Below are 21,380 nucleotides of genomic sequence, written 5' to 3'. Positions count from 1 at the left end.
TCTTAGTACCCAGCCCCAGACACTTGATGCAGGTTGAGATGACGTGGTCTGTCAGGCTGCAGTGGCCCTTCAGCCACCATCCCTCTGGCAGCTGGGACGTGCCCAGCTGTGCTGGCTGTGAGCAGATCCCAGTGGTGCTGCACTGGGGTATCCTGGGCTGGTGGTGGGCGGGAGTGAGGAGAGGGGGCACGCAGCCGTTCCTCAGCTCGTGTCTCGCAGTGCCCCAGTACCTTCCCTCAGATCCATCTGCTCCTGCAGGCTGCATTGGGATCTTCCTGCCCAACTGAGGAGCTGTATTTTGTGTGTTTTGTATTTTGTGTGTTTTGTATTTTGTGTGTTTTGTACTTTGCTGTCGTGGCTGAGCCTGCACACACCGCACAGTGCAGACAGGGGTGCTGTCAGCAAAAAGGGGTTTCAAACCATCACAGTCAGCCTTTGACAAGAAGGAGGGTCAGCTACAGGGGCAGTTAAATTTATCATGTTGGTACAGGATCATCTGCTCTAGAAGCTGCACCATCAAAACTCCTTCAGCAAAATATCACTTTGGAAGTGATGTAATTGTACCAGACGCTGTACAAACCAGACCCCAGCACTTTCTGTGAAGATCTGTCATTCCCACTCACTCAGATCTTCAAAGGCATTAGGATGCCAAACCCCCACAGTTTTTGTAAGGGAATGAGGATGCCTTTGGTGTGAGTCAGGCACCCAATGGAGCCTCAGAGCCTTGTCCCCACCCAGGCTTTTCTTTCTGGCTTACTCATACTCAGGCTTGCAAGTCATGGTTCTCCAGTATCCATCAGCAGCCTGATATTCCCAGGAAAAAGAGTGAGCAGTGTCAAAGAGTCATAGAATCATAGGATATTCTGAATTGGAAGGGACCCACAAGGATCATCAAAGCTCAATCCCTGGCCTTGCACAGGACAGTCCCAAGAGTCATGCCATGTGCCTGAGAGCGTTGTCCAAACACTCCTTGGGCTCTGGCAGACTTGGTGCTGTGAAAGTGAAACAGACTTTGTCTTTGGTAGACCCAGCAATCCCAGCAGCCTGGGAAAAATTTTCTGACATGAGCAAAGAGCTGCCAAGGAGAGGCAGGTGCCACAGGGCATCCCACCAGGCACCCCTGTCTGTTCTTACCCTCTTCAGCTTGCGAATGAAGAGGGTCAGCAGGAGCCAGAACAGCGTCGCAGCCACACAGGTACAGGTCAGAGTTATCAGCTCCAGTTTTGACCTCTCTGATATGCCTGGGAAAATCAAGTGGGAAACATGTTAGAGAATGACCTGCAAACCAAGCGCACGTCATAGTTTTGGGGGGTTTTTTCCTTGCTTTTTTTTTTTTTTTTTTTGTCCATTAAAATAAAATACCAGGAAGGACCAGCTCTTTTCAATGGGGTATTAATCTCTGTTTGGACTGGCTCAGAAGCCAAAAATAAGGTCTCCTGCAGCCTCAGGAGAGGACAGGGCTGCACAGAGGGGATGGCTCCGCTCAGCCTTTCCCACAGGTCGTGCTGTGGTGTGAGAGCTGCTGTTAACATTCAGGAGAAGCTCCTGGGAGGGTTTGTGCTGGTGTAGGCACCAGTGACTCCAAGTGTGACCCAGGGCACATTGCAGTAATGCTACTTGGGGTTTGCTGGCCAGGACCTGAGTCCTTTCCTTATCCACTCCTCAGAGAGCTTTTCCCTGCTGCTGCTGAGCCCTGCAGGATGCACCTCCATCCCAGACACGCTGCAAACCCTCCAGCCCTCACCAAAACCATCCCTGGGGGTGACTTGGGGATTCTCTTGGAGAGTCATGGTGCTGCCAGCAGGAGTCCATGAGCTCTTTGTGCCGTGGTTTGGATGAATCTGATCTGTCACCTGGGGGCTCAGCTCATACACAGCGTGCTACCAGGGCCTTGAGCCTCATTCCCACTGGGCAGAAATCCAGGGCATATGGACTGGCCCTGCCTCCAACCCGCTGCTCCCCTGGCAGGGTCTGTGCCCCAGGTCTCCTGTCAGTCACACCAGCAGCATGTGTCCTGGCTCTTTTGGGGAAAGCAGGACCCCCTCCTTCGCCAGCAGCACCCCACAGAGCCCAGGTGGCAGGGGGCTGTGAGAGCTCTAGCAACCAGGGAACTGATTAAGCACAGAAAGGGGAAAACAAAACTGGCCACAACTGAAAATGAAGCAGCAAGAAAACATGAAGATTGGAAATCTGGAAAGTATTAGAGCCCACTGACAAATCCTTAAAAAAGCCAAAATAAAACTCACTTCAGACTGCTATTTAGGGATTTGTAAAACAGATTCAGAGCGGTTTGTTTTGCAAATCCTGTGATTGCATCAAAAATCCCACACTTCCCACTCTATGTTTTCCATCTGATTGGTAGAAAATGCAAAAAGAACCATCATACCCTGCCTCTTATTCTGATATACCCTCTGGAGAGGGTAAATGAGAGGACAAGGAGGAGTAATTCTGAACATGATTTCACAGTCGTTTTGTCAACTGCACTTGCAGAGTTTCAGAGCCTGGCAGCTTGGTGTTACTCCTGACAAATGAAAAAGGAGTTGTTGTGTCTCATTGGTGAATTTACTGGGTAATCCAGAGGGATTACCTGCCTGGTTTTAGGCAAAAAGCCACAATGCTTTGTTTAGAGGATTGTTGGCTAATTAGCATAATGTCTTCCCTCCCTAAGAATGATAATCAGATTTGTATTCATGCCCCATATCTAAGATTTCCCTGGCATGTCCATTCTGGAGCTTTGAGAATAAAGCTCCTTGAGGAAAAACATGACTGCAACTATGAATGGAGATACAATAGTCTCCAGAAATACCAAGACAGTTCTCTTTTCACAAGTATTTTTTTCAAGTACTTGATTTAGATATGGAACATAGTGATAGCATAAATAATACAGCCTAGTGCTGCTTGCCTATTCTCTGGCATTTGCATTTCCTTTTACATTTGGATAGTCTCCTCTTGCTTCTGAGCAGCACCCCTGCAGAAGGAAGACAATAGTTTCTGATATTTATTCAGCAAAACCTGGAGGGGCTGAGGTTTCATTAGTCCCCACAACTTCATATGGCAGGACACAGAATATCCACAAGGTACAGCCAGGTACAGGGGTGGAAGACAGCAACCCTCTGACCACTACAGCAGCTGCTCAGGAGTCAGCAAAGAGATGTGAAGGTGCTGTCTTTGAAATGTTTGGGCAAATGTAGACAAGCAGAAAGCATTTCTCCAACTGGGCTGGGTTATCAAATGCCAGAGTCCTAGTCTTGCTGAAAGCCTTGAAGTCAGAGCTCTCTGAGTGTCTCTCAGCTGGGCAGAAAAAGGTTTCATTTGAGGCAGAGCTGGCAGAAACAGTCAGAAGAGGCCTTAGGATTAGCAGAGTTTAGTGAGGCTTTAATCAGTGCTAAATCCCTCTCTCTGCCTGGTAGCTGAAGATTTCAGGCATCCCCTTACAGCTCCATCCCAGAGCTTTACTCACCTGACACCTCATTAGACAAAGGTTTTTCCCTGTGTGCAGCTCTGTCCCATCTGCCTGACTCTGCCCCAAACAGCTGCCCCCTTTCTCCCCCTTTCTCCCCTCCAAAAGCCCCACATGTCTGCAGGACTGCAGAGGGGTGAGGAGGGGCAAGTGGGGAAGTGGCACCAGCAGCAACTTTTCTCTTTCAGTAGCAACAGAAGCCACCAGAATCATTTAAGTATGCCAGGACAAGAGCCTGGAATAATCTGCTGATCCCTCCAGCTACAAGCTCAAGCCTTTGGCTGGTATGGGCTTTCTCAATAGGATTTCAGCTCTAAACACCTAAACATTGTGGTCAGGCTCAGGTGTCAGCCAGGAAAAAAGCAATGCCCGGGGCAACAATGCCAGTCTGCTGCACCTGGAGGATCCCTCACCCCTACCCCAATGGCATCTACTCTGCTTCATCCGTGTATTTCACCATCACAGCACTGCAGCACTGGGTGAGTGCTCAGAGATGCTCAAAGTCTGTCATAACTTAGCCAGACCATTGGTGATGACCCTTGTTTGAACTCAGGTTGAACTACCGACCACCAGGACTCAGTTCCAACCTCTTTAGTGGACTTCTGAGGTAACAGGAACCTTGGTGTCCTCTGATGTCCACTTGCAACCTTGCAAACTGAAGTCATGACCCAGGCTGAACTTTGTTTAGTAGCTGTGGGAATTCCAGACAAACTTCATGGAGAAGTTCCTGATGGCTTCAGCATGACTCAAAAGGCACAACAACTTTCTGAGATACAAATTCAGAAAGGGTAGGTAGGTAGGTAGGTCGGTAGGTAGGTAGGTAGATAGATAGATAGATAGATAGATAGATAGATAGATAGATAGATAGATAGAAAAGTTATTTAAAATAAGTCATTTAAATAGAAGTTATTTTAAAAGCTAACCCTATTTTCATAGCGTCAGCATTGTTCAGTGAATACTTGATAAATGAGATCCTTTCCTTTTCATCAGCAGGATTCACAAGAAGTTATCAACTTTAAGACAGGGCACATTGCTGAATTCCTTTGCTTGTTATATCTCCATATTTCAGTGAGCATAAGCTGCTCCTTCAAAGCAGCACCTCTGCAACTAACTGTATCCCTGGGGCTGCAAGTAGGGGAAGCAGGAAATGGCTTTAATGGCAGCTCTGTAAGCATGTTGACCCCTCCAAAAAGCTGCAGAAGAGTCTGTGTTCCCCCAATGCCCAGCAGCATTTCTCCCCTGACTTTTAGGGGTACAGTCCTCTCCACCTGCCTGGCAGCCATTTGCTGTTTCTATTCTGTCCTTGCAGATTTGCTGCCTCTTCAGTTCCTCAGCCAAGAGCAAGCAGAGAGATTGCTCTGACATGCCCACAGACATGACCCTTCTTCTCCACAGACAGCTCAGCAACCCCTGGTTCCAAACCAAACACAGCCCGCAGTTATTTAAAAACAGCCCTTTGATTCCCCCATCCATTCATCCATCTTGGACACAAAAATAACACATTGTTTTATCTGTGAGTATAAGAGTGTTTTTTCAGAGGAAATAAAGAGAGCAGACAGCTTCCTTCCTGCCTCGTTCACAAACCACTCTTCCAATCTGCTAAACGTGGCCATCAGCATGAGGCACTGCTCTGCTCCCTTTGATCTGCAGCTCCGTGCTCCGAGCGTCCCAGGACAGAGGCACGGTGCTGGCGCTCACAGCAGCAGGCACACAGCCTGTGCTTCCCAGAGAGACAAGAAAGTGGCAAAGCTTAGAGAAAGCCTTCAAGCTCTGATCTTGTCCCTCCAGGCTCAGGGATGAAGTGGGAGGCTTCCTTTCCTGGGAGAGGGACAGACACTCCAGAGCAGCGTAGGAATGAGTAAAAAAAGCTCTAGTGACATCCCTTCACGCAGTAGGAAAAGAGTGGAAAGAAAATTTCCTTGATCATAGTAGATAAGACAAACTGTCTCTCTTTTCATCATCCAGTCTCAAAGACATAAATTTTAATGTGGTGGTCCTCATCTCCTGCTCCCATGGAAGTCATACAAGAACATTGCTGTTGGTCCCTCAGGACACATAACCGCAGAAGAAGCCTGGAGGCTGGTCTCTCTCCTCTCCTCTGGACTAGGATATATGACTTCCTAGAAGCCATCTGACAGAATGCTTGTGGTTGTAATAAACAGCCAAGCTTCAATTATGTTAAAAATCAATACAATAATGAATTACATTGTCCCGGACTATGAATTAGTAGGATGATTTGGACAGCAAGCAGCTGGCAGAAGCAATTCATTTAGCTGTTACAGCAGCTGTAAAAGCCTCAGTATTATCAAGGCACTTAGAGGGAGGTGATTCTGCCTCTCTGCTCTGCTGTTGTGAGACCCCATCTGGAGTGCTGCATCCAGCTCTGGGGCCTCCAACATAAGAATGGTGTGGATTTTTTGGAGTGAGTCCAGAGAAGGGCCACAAAGATGAGCAGAGAGCTGAAGCACCTCTCCTATGAAGACAGGTTGAGACAGCTGGAATCGTTCAGCCTGGAGAGGAGAAGGCTCCAGGGAGACATTTTGGCAGCCTTCCATTACTTAAAGGGGGTCTGCTAGAGAGATGGAGAGTCACTTCTTCCAAAGGCATGGAGAGACAGGACAAGGGAGAATGGTTTCAGGCTGAAAGAGGACAGGTTCAGATTAGATATTAGGAAGCATCTTTTTATTCTGAGCGTGATGAGGCCCTGCCACAGGTTTCCCAGGGAAGTTCTGGGTGCCACATCCCTGGAAGTGTTCAAGGCTGAGTTGGAGGGGGCTTTGAGAAGGTCTGGTGGAGGTGTTCCTGCCTTCCACTAGACCAGGCTGGAGCTAGAGGATATTTAAAGATCCTTCCAACCCAGACCATTCTATGATTCCATAATTTTTCATAAGGGGATGGGTGTTTTAACTCCTCAGTTTCACCAGTTAGGCCAGCCCACACGTGCACATACTTATCCCTGACCTTTTAAAGCAGGAACATGATTGTATCATCACTATTAACTCCGACTGCTAACACACTCATGGCAAAAAATCAATACTAGTTGTAATTGTCTTGTGCTGCAGGGTGGTATCCAAATACTGAGAAGTATTCAGACACATTTAAAAATTATATGAGAACGTCCACAAACATATAATCTCTGCCTAAGAGGCCTGGTTATATTCCAATTGTGTTGTTTAAGGAGCAACTAAATGCATCCAGGACTACTTACTTAACACCCGGTCAGTAAAATAGATTATGTCAAATTTAATACATGCACGACACTGACCTATATGGAGAATGTCAACCTACTTCTCTAATCTCATAATTCATGAGCCATAAGGGTACTCAATGAAATTGAAAGGTCACCTAATAAACTTTCTTTTTATTCAATGTAAAATTAATTTATTTCCCTGCCACAGGCATGAGTCGAGACTGTCAGGTGGCAGAACAATTCTGGACATTTAAATTATTGGCACGATAACTCAAGTAATGGTTACAGAAATAACTAAATCAAACAACTTTCTTGTAGTAATACCTTTGCATATGTAGCTATTGCTAGGCTAAAATCGTCCAGTTTGATTTGAAAATTCGCTTTACACTGAAAAATAAACAAATTAGAATATCCCAGGCCTCTAATTTCTATGGGATTAACCTGAAATGGGAAAATGAGCGGGTAGGAGAGTGTTACTTACTCTGGTTTTTGTTTGTTTTGCTGATACTAAATTTACATTTGTCTTCTACCCTGACCTGATCTTTGTTGGGTTGAAGCAATTCTTCTTTTTAGGTCAGCGTAAACACACTCTGAGTTAGCATTTCCTGCTGGGCTTCCTTTCCAACCTGGTATGCTTCCCTTGCTAGGACTTCCTTCAAATTGCTTCAGAGATCATCGGAGGAGTCCCAGGTCATACCCCTGCCCTTCCAGCCTAAGAACATCACTCTGGAGGGCTTGCTCTTCCCACCTAGTGTGGTGCTTTACCTTGTACCGTGACGTACGCCGCACTCTCCACGGACCCTTTCAAGTTGGTGGCTATACACTGGTAAAGTCCTTCATCCTCCTCTTTTACTCTTTCAATAAACAGCAGTCGGCTTCCAGGCCCCAAAATTATTCCTGTGAAATGAAATATTTTTCAATGAGAGGGAGCCAGGATATAAACAAAACCTGGCCCTTGTGTAATCGTATCTGCTTCAAGTTCTTCTCAGAAGAAATCTGAGCCACAGGCTGCACGGCACAATGTTCTCTGCAGGACAGCCAAATACACTTGGACACCTTGCAAGTCTCTTGGAAATCAGTGTTTGCAAAGCACTTGTGTGAGTCAAAGAGCTCAGCCTAAGGGAATGATCTTGGAAGTGCTTGGTACTGTTGATGTTGATAGCATTGTGCCTATGCTTTCCAGCAGGTAAGCACTTTGGCATGTCTGCAGCTTCTGGAAAAAGGATAATCTGATTACTGCACTTACAGGCCCAGGTCTGCCCCAGAAGCAACTCAAGCTTAGAGTCCTTGTAAAAGCCCTTCAGACTGTCCCTGTGGGCAGCAGACTTGCTCCAAATCTCACCTGCCCATGTGGCATAGAGCGATGGGCTCCTTCGCAAAGGGGCTCCAGATAGTGCAAAGAGAATTCCCATGAGGGAATTACCTGAAGTTTTACACATCTAGTTTATTCCAGATAGGTCAACCCAGAAAGCAGCCTGGACAATACTGCAAGAAGCAAGGAAGAGGCAGGGAGCAGATTTGGCCTCAGCACTGCTGCTAGGGCACCCTCTAGCCAGGAAATGTGCAGTCAAGTACACTCTTGTGTTTGGCTCCATCAGAGCCACAGTCCCATCAAAATGTATTTCCACCATCTATTTCAGGCACCTAACTGCAGTGCTCTGACCTATCCTCTGGAGACATCTCCCTGGCTCCCAATTGTATCTGTTGCATTGCACCCAAGTTGGACACCTAAGTTATTAATGCACACTACAGCAATGTGATCACTGTAAACCTTCGTAGAATCTGTCTCTAGATTAAGCTTAGTGCCTGAGCTGCAAGTTGGCACAAGCTTATAACTCAGTTGGAGAAATCCTCAGAATTTTTTCCAGTTGTTTTTATTCACGCTATTGTAATTCCCAATAATTCAGGACACGACCATAACTACAAAATTTCTAAAATGTTCTGTAGAACACTACACTTTGAATTCAAGTTCCTATGCACCAGACCTCCTTGAACATTTTTGCTGAGTGTTTAACACTCTCTCAGCGTGTGCTTCTGAACCAAACGTGCATGAGTTCCCATGAGAAAGGTGTTTCCTTTTCCTCTGTCATTCATTTCCATCCGAAATATCCAAGGAACACTTCCATGACTATGGTGCCAGCAGCTGGACATTTAGCCTTAGCTGATCTTTGAAGCCACATTCCAGAAACATCAGCAAACAGCTCCCAAAGTTTTCCTCTTGTTGCAACATGCCACCTGGGAAGCTGTTCATTTCTGTTGCATGAGACCTGGATTCCTCTGCCACCGTAGATGAATTTGGATTTTGGATACCCCAGATATGGATTTAGTCTCCTGGATAGTTTTTGGCTCATGAACAGACTTTGAGTGCCTGACCACAGACTCCTGCTGGTACTTCCATATCTGCTGACCAAGACCCTGCTGCTTGAGCTCCCTCTATAACAAATGGAGGTAAATATGTTTCTCTGGAGATGACTCTTTTAAGATGAAAAATGTTTTACCGATTCCATAAAGGCCGGTTGTTTCTAGATCTCCAGCCTGGCTCATGTTTTGGAGTGACACAGAATTATCTGGAGCACCTGGGTTGCTGCCTGACTGCCTTCCTTCCTTTGAAGTACTGATGCCAATGATTCTGCAAATGGCTGCCTAAGGCAGATGGGTAAATAAAAAGCCTGCTGTAAGAGGTAGGTGAGTACACAAAGCTCTCACCTGGTTCTTGCTGTATTTCCTCATGGTTTTTAAACCAGGATATCTGGGGCTCAGGAATACCACGAGCCTGGCACTCCAACATGGCAGAGTTACTGGCGTTCACTGTCTGATCCGTAAGCTGCCGCAGCAGGGCTGGTGCCTCTTGAGCTATAAGACAAAACAACACCTTTGTTTTACATTCTTGTAATGGTGGAGATTTAATTATCTCCCCTACACTCATTTTACTGGTGTTAGAGATTGCTACACTCTTCTACCAAGCTCATTTTTCACTGATTTTATTTACTGTTCTACTTAGCTCAGGAGGGTTTGGTGTGTGCAGAGAACTCCCATTACTCAGCAACAGCATGCTATGGTGACCAGTGAACACCCAATGGTGACAGTGTTCAAAAGATTTTCTCAGTTCCATCACCAACCACGCTTGTTTACATCGAAAGCAATGACTTTCTATGAAAGCTCAGTTTTTCACCACCAAAGAAACAAACTGTGACACCAAAGATTTGAAGAATCATCAGAACAGCCTTGTAGCAGAGTATCTCTGATAGCACTTTGCTGCTCCATACACCATGACAGCCATGAATGTGACTTTGATAATTCACTTACTTTAGAGAGTACAGCTACAAATCACATTCAGTAAACTCACATAATCCAAAACAACCATGAGCACATAAGCATTGTATCAAAGTCTTCATAAATTATTCCACTTCTGCGTTTCACATATTTGGCTGAACATAACCAGGCCTGGCCAAACCACACCACAGCATTTCAAAAACACACTACAAACATCAAGTTAAAGTCATCTCTGAAAGAAACAAAACAATCTCATGATCATTTCAACCCTTTGCCACTCCTTCCCTCATTTCTTACAGTGCTGAAGGCTGTTCTAACAAAGGTCAAGATATTTAAAACGTTTATACACATTATATGGCAACATCTTTCATTCACATTTGCAATTCTCACATCATTATTTTTGGTATTTTGGTCCATTTAAAGCGGTCACGGAGAATTCAGGGAGCTCCTGAGCAGCGTCACAGATGGAAATGCTCTTCAGATTCCCTCAAATTCCCCAATTATTTGCAATCTTTTCCTTCAAGGACACTGCCAGGATCAGCAATTACTAACATAGTAATACACAGATTCCAAATATGAAATGAAACAAAATAAAAGCAGAAACCAACTATTTGCAAATATTTTCTTCCAAGGTGCCAATACACCAAGTTCAGTATCAGCTGAATTTTTGATATTCTGTGTTTGGAAGAGTATTCTTTTTCCTCACAGAAAAACTAGCCATCGTACATAATTATTCTAGCCATCTTCATAATTATTCTGTTACCAGCCATAAATAAAAACTCTCCAGAAATGTTAAATCCCTATGTACCACCGGATTTTTCAGTGTGCATGAGCCCCACAGCACTGAAAACACCTTTAAAGCGGGATATTTTTGCAATGCCCTTGCCCCTTAAAATTAATTCCGACATAGTCATGACTGTGCAATGAGTATGGCTTTTGGGCACTTCTGAGCTGCAAGCCAGTAATTTCCACAGGCAATGAAATTTGTTCTTTACAGCCTGGTAGACAATTTGTTTTCTCTTCCCAAACAGCATTGCTTATGAGAGGCGCTCTGAATTCTTCATCACATACCTAGACAATGACATAGTCAACTATATTTGCCTTGCAGCCAAGAAGATTGCCCTCTTCTCCTTGATACCTCGCCTCAATTTTTGTTTAGTTCTCGTTTTTCACAACACTATGAACAAGCACAGTCTGAGGCATGCCCACATACACGTGCTGAGAAGAACTTGACATTTATCAGCAGTCCCTGACAGACACCCCAGCCCAGACATCCAAAATGAAGGCAGACAAGATGACACAACAAAGGCGAATCACACGTTCTGTGAGTTGTGATTAATTTTAATTTGTTTATAGCCATACACTAAAGATGGGATTTCATATTAAGAAAAACTTTTTTGCTTAAAACTTAAGTCATCATTCACATACTTTCAGTAATTTCTCTGCTACAATCAGCTGATTTTTCAAGGACTTGGTCAACCTGAGGATTATTCTCTTTTGCAAACCACCTGTTTTCTCCCACTCATTTCTGCAGGGAAGCCAAGGGGGACAGTTTCCAATGTCCTACTCTGCTCACTCCAAAGCCAAGGGGCAAGCCTGGCCACCAGCAGAGTGTGGGGCTCAGCTCCCAGGGCAGCCCCCCAGACTTGGCCCCAGCCTTCATGCTTGCCCACAAACGCTGCCTTGCTGGCCAAACTCTGCTCTCAGTTACCCTGAGGAACTTCATTGTAGGCAGAATTTGGCCCAGGAAAGCGACGGCGGGATCACAGAGGGGAAAAGAGGACACTGGTATCAGAGTGCTTTTCTGACCTGGGGTGGTAGGGAGGGAAAATTTGCATTTTTAAAAGCAAAACAAAGGGAAAAAATTACAATTCGTTAATTTTCGGGTTTACATTTGCATTCCATCAATTTCTGCCCTTCGTTAGGATTATGTTGTCTGTTCACTTATTTTTTATTAATCAGTACAAAAATATAAATACAAGCTTTATTTTAAACACTTAAAAAAAAAAAAAAAGAAGAAGAAATATAATTCACACCTTTCTCCCTAAATAATATATTATACAACAGAAGGCAGAGAAACTCCCCAAACCCATGAGATTCTCCAGTCATCCAAGGACATCAAAAGCGACATCAGTAGTTTTTATCCTGCCACCAAGAACTTCTTTCCTCCAAGGCTTCCAGTGAGCTTTCTCTGTGCCCTGCAACATGGATGGCCACGTTGGGATGTCAGGACATCCTTGCACAGCGTGGCCCTCTGAGTGCTGGTCGAGCCCAGGCTGGTGGGACCTCCACTCAGCAGTGACATACATCATTGCAACGCACAACAACTTCACGGGACAGTCTAATTGCCACATCTCTTTTTTCTTTTTTTTTTTCTTTTTGACCCAAACTCATATTGCCTGGCAACTGGCTGCTACAAATCATGGTTCTTCGGCTCCCAAGGCCATGGAAAATTCGTAATGTCCTGTCATCACCGCCCACCTCGCCATCAAATGTCTTCCCACAAAATACCCTAGGAAAAAAGGGGATTCTGTATTGTAGTTCTTCTGAAGAATTGCAAATGCTAAAGAGTGAGCTCGCTCCATTTTTAAGCAGTTGCCAACGACTTCACTTGCCTTTTAGGCATGTTTTAGGGAAAAAAGCGATCCTGATCCCTTTGCAAGAGCGCATTGTTTCTGGAAGCCATCACGCTAATAATGAACAAAAGGCTTACTGTATACAAGCAGGCTATAGGTGACATTTTGAGATATAAATGATTATTCTTTTCTTTACTCTGACAACTTCCAGGTTACCAATTGTTTTCTAAGCATTTTAGGCTCCATGAAACTGGCATTATGGGGAAATGCTATTGTTTACCCTTTCACACTTGACAAAAGCAATTCCCACGTGAAAGGCAAGTTTAGCCGTGGGACACGGTCTTGATACCTAAAGGAGGAAATAGTCTGGTGAGTTCCCAAGCACAAGAAACTGTCATGTTGTCACCCTCTATTTTAAAAGCACAGCCACTTTGTTCCTTTGCTGCAGCTATTTTGGTCATTGTGGTCTGTTTTGTTATGGCTTGTGTAAATGCTATATAAATGATCGATCATAAATGTAACCAAAAATAATTAAAGCTATGTAATTGTAAAAAAATAAAGTTATCAGATCTATTAAAAATAGTAACCTTTTCCTTACACAGAATTTATAGCACACAGAAACATCTCATAGCAAAATCATGACAAAGGAAAAGAAAAGGGGAAATGCTCACAAGGAATTCTTAGGTTGCCCTTAATTGTCCTTCAGCAGTTTTGCTGGTTCTTAATCCCCATAATAAATCCAATTGTCATTTGCATACCAAAAGCAATGAATATTTTTAATGGCATCAATTTTGAATTTGTATTTTGAAAACGTATTAACTAACCATGCTGGCTAAAACCTTGTCAGTCATGTTAGTGTAACATTCCTCATTTAATAAAATAATTACAACATTACAAACTCCTGAATCTTCAGGCCAGAAGCAACACTCACACTTTTATCAGTAGTTTTTTACATTAGTGCAGAACTGACTTTAAAAATTGACCAACACAGCAACTGGAAGTCTACCTGGATTTATTTGGAGAAACATGGTTCATGTCTGTCAGTTGTAAAATCATCATTATTATAAATGATATGATAGGTCTGTGCATTATATCAACATTTTTATTTCTTCCCTGCATACTTCTTTTAGAAGATACTTTTTTAAGATTAATGTACTTTAGTGTAGAAAATAATTTCAAATAAATAAGTATTAGAACTTGCTCAGCAGGTAATATTTATAAGTCCATCAAGATCAGATTAAAATAAAAAATATGTCGTCCAGTCAATCTCAAACTGAATTGTGCTCATTCTGCACATTCAAGTTAGCTTATTAAATGTCCATTGTTGACTGAAAACAGCAGTTTTTAAAGTTAATCAGTTTATTCAGCTTTGACACTTTTGATGAGGCTGATATCAAAGCGGAAGAAAAGATTGATCCAAAGTTTTCCTTATTGCTCAGTAGGAGACAGCAAGAGAAAAAATAACGGCATGTAAAATGTAGCACTGGGGATCTTCCAAACCCCAGCTTCCATGTGCCTTTTCAAAGCAGAAAACACCCGTCTGAACTCAACTGGAAGCTCACGCGTTAGGATTTTGTTTGCTATTCCTCCTATTTCCAACCCATGGGGAAATGAGCATCACCTCAGGGCTTGAAAGGTAGCAACAGTGATACAAAAATCAAGATGATATGAGATATCTCTTACTGTTTAATGAGTCCTTTAATGTTTTACATTGCTTTGTGTTGTACAATCATTCCTTGTGCTTTTATATTTGAGGATCCGAGAGTAAACAGCCTTTTTGTTGCAGTGCTCACCTCTGATTGTAACGTCTTTCTGTTGAAGCACTTCTTTCCCCGTGTATATGTTCCTTGCTCGGCAGGCATAGGTGCCTGAGTGTGCCAGGGAAACGTTTTTGATGGTCAGAGTGAGGGTGATGGAGTACTCCCTGTTGTGAGACTTCTTTGCTTTCGTTTGATTGTTGACTGTCCTGGGTAAAATCCAAGCAATGTCTTTGTACAGGAATTTGTTGGCCGAACAGGACAACACCAAATTCTCTCCTTCAATGGGCATTTTTTCCAAACTAATATGGAATCCACTCGGTACATCTGTCAAAAATCAAGAACACTTTTTAGTTTATATGAAACTAATGAGCCAAAATTAACACAGCATATATTTCCCTCTTTATCAGGAAGTCTTTGAACTACTCAATGTCGTTGTCTTCCTGCTCAGGTGTGTAATCTTTCCTTTCATACACTCAGATCCAGCTATTCTCATATTTTTCCTTGGAGCTATGATACACTTGGCCTCAGATGTCAGTTGGTGTAAACTGAAGTTGCTCTTGGAAGTAATGAGTTTGTATAAATGTTATGCCAAGTTATGACAGACTGGGGCAAGGTACCAAAAGCAGAATTATTTAAAGACAGCACAGTGGGACTATGAAAAAGGAGAAATATTCTGATCACAGCTCCAGCTTGTGAACTGCATAAGAGAAAAGGAATCTCAAGAGGGCAGTATAAAAATACTGCATTTCATCATGTTTGGTTATACTGTTTTCTTGTTATTCACAAGTATTCAGATAAACTATGTCTATTTCTTAAAAATGCGTCTTCAAGTCCTGAGAAATTACAATATCTGTGATTACACGCCTGAGATTTCCCTTGGAACAGAGGTGCTTACCCTCCCTGCATTTAAAGCCTGCCAGCTACCCAAGGGGTAAGCAGAAGCAGTGCCCTCTGCCCCGGGTGACCAGCTGTGTGTGGGCAGCACCAGGATGAAGGTATTTTCTTTAGGTGGCCTGGCATTATCACAGGTGAAAAATATTTTCACCTGAGAGAAACCAAGGGTCATTGCACTAACGATTTTCTAAGTGTAGACATGGGATAAGTTTTCACTTCATAGCAGATGGTTCAGACAGGAGTAAGCCAACGATGTAGAAAGTCCTACTTGAAAAGGTCCTGTTTGCAGTTTATTGTAATGTCACTTGCAACTCCCTCCACCTGGGGAGGGGTGCAGAGCTGTGGTGGTGTCAGCTGCCTCCCAGCTGCCTCCACCGGGGGCTCATCCCTCCAGCGAGGTGCTTACACCACTGACCTCAGTGAAAGTAGAAGCAAGTTCCTGAGAGAAAGCACTTCCAAGTTTTACTCCTAGAATGCAACCTCTCTTGGTTTATTTGTAGCCAATATTCTGATAAAGTCATTTCCTTCTTCTCGGTCAAGTGACATTGACTGTGGCCATTTTCAATTGTTCTTTCACTACTAATTGCTACAGCACTTGGCCGTAAACTTGACTTGAAATCCTAAGAATGGCTTCTTCTTTCATAAGGGAGAATGATACCTTCTTTTCTCGTTTCTTAGATCATGAAAGCTGGATGCTGACTTCCATTCAGTTCATTCTTGCCAGTGTTGCTTCAGGTTTAACGTCACTTCAGCAGGAATGTGTAAAAAGTACCTCTCAAGTGAATAATATCCCACATATTTTTTCATTAACCTCTCTCATTGATTGACCAATCCATCAGAAAGCTTTTCCCCAAATTCCCACATTGCAAACTGAGCTGCCTTGTCTTCCATGGGACCCATGAGCATAACCTGCTCAATGCTCTCTGCCTATTGGAAGCCTGGCATCAGTTATCCCCCATAACAACCTCTTTTGCCCATCTATCCCTGAGTTAAACAGAGGGTAAATGAGCTCCTGCTAGCCCTGGATTGAAATTTCTCCTGACAGTAGATGCCTCCCAGGGAGAGGCCTGATTTCTGCTGGTTGAACTCATCGTGCCCCTGCAGTGGGAGCGAAGTGTGTGCCTGTCATCAGCTGTAGTTCAGGTGTGCAGCCCAAAGATCAACCTAGCAGAGGCAGTGACACTAAAATATTACACGGGGTATTAAAGCTTGGGGTTAAATTGTTCTGCTTACATTCCATTGGGATACCATTTTTCTCTCTCTGGTAAACAAAGCTATAAGAAAAACTTCAAATTTCATGAACTCAAATTTCATGAACTATGAGTGACAGCCATCAGGATCCTGTTTGATATGTAAGAGTGTGTGGTGCCAGATTCTAATCTCAATTAAGAACATGTTGACTGGAAGTGCTATTAAGATGAAACACCTTCATACATGGAATACATCATATTTAGCCTCAGCTGCCAAAATGCAGACATTTATTTGAATATAGGTGTTTTGTGTTCTGTACACAAAATGGGCAAAAGTTCACAGTCCCTGGGGTGACACAGGCTTCTCCAGAGGGCAGTGCAAACCATCCCTTTAAGATGGGTCAAATGCCAGATATCCTGGTCCCTCATGCTTAATTATGAAGAGATCCTACACAATCAGCTTAGGCTTAGGTACCTAACTGTAAGATTTAAGTTAAATGAAGTGAATCCTATGCCTGATTTTGTTAAAAAGCATTAAATTCAGACACACTTAAAAACAATCAAATGGCCAACATTTTTAATGTGGATAAGTACTTGGAAGAAAGAAGGTGCTGCATCTTACTCACAGTATATTTCAAATTGTTCTGATGTGTGTTGTGAAAGCCAGGGTATTGGTTAGAAATAGTGATTATTTTTGCTTTTGAAGATGTCAGGATTCAGTAAAAGCTGAGAAGAGCCAAGCAAAACTCTTAAGATGAAACTAAACATCCCTGGGGACTGAGGCAAGTGAACTATTTTTAGCTTAAAAGGATAGCATGCCAACAGTATAACACAGTTACAACTACTTTTATGTTGTCAGGTCTGGAGCTCTTCCTCAGTGTGCCTTCTGTGAAGACTATTTTCTGAATAAATCTAGGGACAAAAGCAAAATGCACAGGATTCCAAAAGAATCATTTGTTTAAAGGCTATGAGCCTCCTCATATATGACACCTATCTCACCAATTGTTACAGGCTCAGGCTAGCTAAATAACGTGGCTGGGAATAATGTAAAAGGGTTTTATTTACTTTAGTGATTTGAAGCTTCCTGTGGAAATAGCTCCCAGGTTTCCTGATGGAAGATTTTGTTTATCTTTGCCAAGCACCATCAGGAATCTCAAAATAAAATGCGCTTAGTGACATTGGGAAACCAGGGAGATAAGGCAGAGCTGTTCCTGTTTCACCCTCTGTAATTGCAAACACACCCATGGACCTGCTGTGTGCCAGCAAAACAGCCCGAAATGTAGGGAAAGGGGCAGGCTGGAGGAAAGGGTGCTAATACAATTAAATTTGGCATAAAGGTGCTGTTACAGAGACTGCTTCCATACCAGTGAGCAGGAGAGCTTTCAGAAATCAACTTTCTACATTGCTTTGATGTAAGTTTCACAGCTACTTTTGGGTCTTGAACAATTATCTGCTTTTAGGGCTAAGTCAGTGACAATTCACTAAAAAAGCCCTTTATCTGACAGAAGCCGTAGGAAAGCTACTCCAAAGCCCATGGTCTTTGTGTCATACACCCTCAGGCACAGTGTATAAAATCATGTATATCACTCCCAAACTTCCTAGGAAAAGGTAGGCATGTTTCCCTTTAAGCCCAGAAATAATGATATTTACAGTAACTAAAGTGCTTGTTCTTCCTAGGTTCTCTCTGTTGGCAGTAATTTCCTTGTGTTTACCTTTCCCTGAAGGAGTGGAACTTGTCAACTCCAAACTAGGGCTGCTGGCACACGTTCTGCCTTCCACCACCTTCCTAATGGTTTCTGCCCACAAAAAAGAGACCTTTCACAGCACTGCAGCCACTTCACTGGAGCACGTGCATTTTCTCTCTCCCAGGACAAGGACTGAAGGAGACTGCCTTCAAGGAAAGGGATCTCCCTGTTCAGAAAAGTCTTTGTCACCATCTGCTCTTTGGAGTCACTTCTGGCGTGTCCCTTTTACAGAGGGCAGCAGCTCCTTTTCCTACAAGGAATCATCCCCTCCTGCTTAGACACTTCTCTTACTTTTAGACACTTTTTTGTGGCTCAGGCTGACTTCAAATGGCGCCAGAAGACTCAACAACATAAGATAAACTAGCCCTAAGCTGTCACACAAACCCTGAAGTATTGGTTTTGGACTCATCAAAAGGAAATACTTTGCAGTGTCCTGTTCACATCCATCAGCATGTAAGGCTCTCAGGTTTTTACTCCCTTAGTGCATTTTTCAGCACATTCTGGACATGTTTGTTTCTTGATGTGAAACACAGGCTGTACCCAGCCACAGCAGTTTGGTCTCAGCCTGATGGAGGAGAATTATGGCGAGCACACTGGATTTTTGCAGGGACCAAACAGTATTTTTTGCACTGCTTTTAATCAATGCAAGTGAGTGTCAGAGGATGATCAGGACTTTCCATGTCACACAACTGAAGTGCTCAGCTCCAGGAGCTCATAGGACAAATGCATTTCAGCTTCACCACCCTATAAAGAATGTTTGCCACCAGTCAAGATGTTAAGAAATCCCAAGACATAATAAAGCTGACACTCCTCTTTCTGAACACCAGCCAATATAAGATTCTTCAAAGGGAAGTCATAACATTCTGCACGTTCTCAGGCAAGCCTTAGTATCAAGGAGAAGGATTTCCTCCCATCCTTATTTAAGATCTGAGAATGCTAGGTCTAAATAGGAAAACTACATCCTTCATGTCACTGCGCTAAAATACTTGAAACCACCATCAAAACTTTGAAAGGGAGATTTGGATAAAGTGAATGGGGTCCATCAAAGAACAGCTTCATTTGGTTTCAGGATCTTCCATGTCACATTGTGAAAACTGAGGAGTAAGAGTTAAAGAAGGCCAAATTCAGCCCCTTGCACATTGAAAGAGCAGCATTCTCAGTGAATGATTCTCAGTGACTTCTCAAAGTTTCATGTGAACTACCCACACAAAGATGAAACTATCATTGGCATGGTAATTTATGGAGAACTATGTGGTGTTCATCTTTCTGTCCAAACACACACGATGTGAGGATAGGGATGAAAGCAAAACTGAGAGTGGGGACAAGAGTCATCTTCAAGGTGGCAAATGTTCTTGTCGCTTCCATTAGTAGAACACGGAGACATCTTTCTTGTTTCTGTACTTCAACAAACAACCTGCCTGTGTGTCACTTATCTGTTTATACTTCTCATGCTTCTTACCAATTTTCTATATTTATAGATAAGTGGCACTTTCTAAATGTGAAAGTGTGTAATGACGTGGAGCTTTAGCAGCTGTAGACACCCACAAACGAAGTCTGCCAGGTGAAACTATACGAGAAGCACAACAGTGGGTGCCTAAAAAAGAGATGGCAAGTGCTTGCAGTGGTGTCCATCTGCTGGCATGATGGAGTCATGTTGCCTTCTGGTAGCTGAGGCCTGAAATGTTGGTGAGACAGTGCCACAACTTGTCAAGAGCACTGACTACTACTCATTGCTACTCTTCTGTGTGGGCAGGAGTGATTCTGCTAGCTGAATGGAAGTCAGATGGAATCTGGGCAGATTGAAGGAAGACCACAAAATCCTGGAGGTGCCAGGGAAAGGTATTGGTGCCTCAGCTATCTTTTCTTCTCTTTGCCAAGTTAGAGGAAAGGGCACTCTCCTGGAAGCACAAAACCAGTTCATCTGGGTCAACAGATCTACTCAGCTGGGGACCAGCTCTGTGGAAAGGGACCTGTGGTGGACAACAAGCTCAGCAGGAATGAAATGGGAGTAGCTGTGGTAAAAAAAAATCAACAGGCTGCTGGGTTGTAACAGCAAGGGCATCACCAGCAGAGATAAAGAAGTCATTACACTCTACTCAGAACTTGTCGGGCCATATCCAGAATACTGTATTCAGTTTGGGTCCCCTCTATACAAAACAGATGTGGAAAAGTCTGGAAAGAGTCCAGAGAGGTGCCACAAAGATGATCAAAGGAGTGGAAAGTCTGCCGCATGAGGAGAGGCTGAGAGAACTGGGTTTGTTCAGCCTTGGGGAAAGGCTTAGGGGAGACTTTATCAACATGTTCCAGTATTTAGAGGGTGGCTACAAAGAAGATGGAGACTCCTATTCTACAAGGAGACAATGGAAAATATGAGGATCAATGGGTACAAGTTACTCCTGGGGAGATTCTGGTGGGACACAAGAAGAAATTTTTCACGATGTGGACAATCAGTCATTGGAATAATCTCCCCAAGGCAGTGGGGGATTCCCCAAATTTGGACACTTTTACGATCCATCTGGACAAGATGCTGTGCTTTTCCCAAGACAGGTTGGACCAGATGATCCTTGAGGCCCTTTCAACTTGGCATTCTATGATTCAACTTGTCAGAGTATTTTAAAAACACAGAGTTTGGGAGGGAGAACATTTTTTGAAGTAGTCTTTCCTTTTTTTTTAAATCAAATCTAGTGAGGGTGTGTCTATTCTCTTTTGACATCTCCCACAATAGAAATAGAATGAGTTTCACTAAAATCACTCATCAGAATTATAAGCAAGAGAATGACAACATAAAAAACCCAGAGATTACGATTTGGGGATTAAAGCATCTAAATATTTTAGCCTTTTTGCTTTTTCTCATATTTTTGAATGAATTACATTTCTTTAATGATCTACCCTGAAAATTGCCAACAGCCTAAGTTTATAAAACTACTGCTTTATAAACAAAACTAAGCTTTTGACAGAAAACAAATCCTTTGTAATTGCACGTGCAGACTCTGTGTTGCTGAATAATGCAGTAGTTATTCCCAAAGCCACACTGTGGGCTTTTTTCAGAAATTCCTGAAGTAAAACATTAAGTCATTTGTTTGTGAAAACTCCAAACACATCTCATAATGCAAAAATAGCAGAAAGCATATTCATACGTGAAGATAACACCAGAGGAATTCTCAGTGCCATGGCGCAAATGACATTCCAGGCTTTCTCAGAAGAGGAAACAAAACTCTGTAGTCTGTATCCTGACACTTTTCCACCCATGAGTTGCCATTGTCCCTGAGATGTGTGAGAGGTACCCCAGACA

General features: G+C 43.3%; 1 protein-coding gene across 2 annotated transcripts in view; it reads right to left on the bottom strand.

Annotated features, from left to right (window-relative positions):
- FLT1 (fms related receptor tyrosine kinase 1) overlaps nt 1-21,380 on the bottom strand; it is a 108,583-nt gene that overhangs the window by 26,287 nt on the left and 60,916 nt on the right. For both annotated transcript variants that reach the window (XM_084226226.1, XM_084226225.1), the window contains 4 exons: nt 14,293-14,583; nt 9,357-9,503; nt 7,416-7,547; nt 1,135-1,241 (listed from right to left, as the gene is read on the bottom strand). In XM_084226226.1, the coding sequence (XP_084082352.1) occupies nt 1,135-1,241; nt 7,416-7,547; nt 9,357-9,503; nt 14,293-14,583 (677 nt within the window). The remainder of the gene's footprint in view (nt 1-1,134; nt 1,242-7,415; nt 7,548-9,356; nt 9,504-14,292; nt 14,584-21,380) is intronic.

This window comes from Fringilla coelebs, assembly GCF_963513975.1.
Source record: "Fringilla coelebs genome assembly, chromosome: 2".
NCBI classification, from domain to species: Eukaryota; Metazoa; Chordata; class Aves; order Passeriformes; family Fringillidae; genus Fringilla; species Fringilla coelebs.
This window is presented reverse-complemented; position numbering and strand designations above follow the sequence as displayed.